General features: G+C 40.7%; 1 protein-coding gene across 1 annotated transcript; it reads right to left on the bottom strand.

The window, feature by feature from the left end:
• Positions 1–360: 360 nt before the first annotated feature.
• Positions 361–801, bottom strand: LOC107795185 (uncharacterized). The gene has a single exon (XM_016617769.1). The coding sequence runs from the start codon at positions 799–801 to the stop codon at positions 361–363; it is 441 nt and encodes a 146-aa protein (XP_016473255.1).
• Positions 802–1,045: the final 244 nt, after the last annotated feature.

Genomic DNA, 1,045 nt, shown 5'->3' with positions numbered 1-1,045 from the left:
AAAATACCTGATTTAACATCGCGATGCGACGTTGTTTCTTCCTTGTCAAGGATCCTTCAAGTAAATGGTTGAGATCACTCATTCTTCCCCAATCATGCCTTGATAGTGCTTCAATCTTTGCCCATTGTCTCTAAACTTGTTAATTCCATCCTTCGATTCCACATCCTCTACTCCCGAGGGAATTGCCTCTACCATACAAAATGGTCTCAACCATCTCGATTTCAATTTGCCCAAAAATAGTCTCAAACTCGAATTATACAATAACACTGCATCTCTAGGCCTAAAATTACGATCGAGAATGTTCTTATCATGCATTATCTTCATTCGCTCTTTGTACAGCCTGGTGCTTTCAAATGAGTGTTAACGGAATTCATCAGGTTCATGCAACTTTGTAACCCTACTTTTTCCCACAGCTTCAATATGAAGATTCAATATTCTCAACGCCCATAAAGCTCTATGCTCCAACTCCACTGGCAAGTGATATGCCTTATCAAATACCAATTTATACAGCGACATACCGATTTGGGTCTTGAATGCAGTGCGGTAAGCCCAGAGTGCATCATCCAACTTCCTTGACCAATCTGTTCTTATAGCATTTACTATCTTTGTCAACACATTCTTTATCTCTCTGTTCGATACCTCCACTTGCCCACTTGTTTGCGGGTGATACGGAGTGGCCACCTTGTGGTCAACTCCATACTTTTCTAATAGCTTTGATAAGGATCGGTTGCAGAAGTGAGTGCCACTGTCACTAGTTATTCCCCTTGGAGTGCCAAACCGGGTGAAAATGTTCCTTCTCATGAAACTAATGACTTCCTTTGCATCATTTGCAGGGAGTTCCACAACGTCCACTCATTTCTAGACATATTCCACTGCTACAACGATATACTTGTTACCATATGAGCTGACGAACTATCATGATCCAAAATCTCAACCAGTCGTGATGGCGTCTAACACACTTACTAGGCAAGCCGACAATCATATAATAGCTAAACATTTGAATGAAATAGGTTTCATAAACTCAACAACGGAAAAACTCAATAAC

Source organism: Nicotiana tabacum, chromosome 12 (genome assembly GCF_000715075.1).
Source record: "Nicotiana tabacum cultivar K326 chromosome 12, ASM71507v2, whole genome shotgun sequence".
NCBI classification, from domain to species: domain Eukaryota; kingdom Viridiplantae; phylum Streptophyta; class Magnoliopsida; order Solanales; family Solanaceae; genus Nicotiana; species Nicotiana tabacum.
This window is presented reverse-complemented; position numbering and strand designations above follow the sequence as displayed.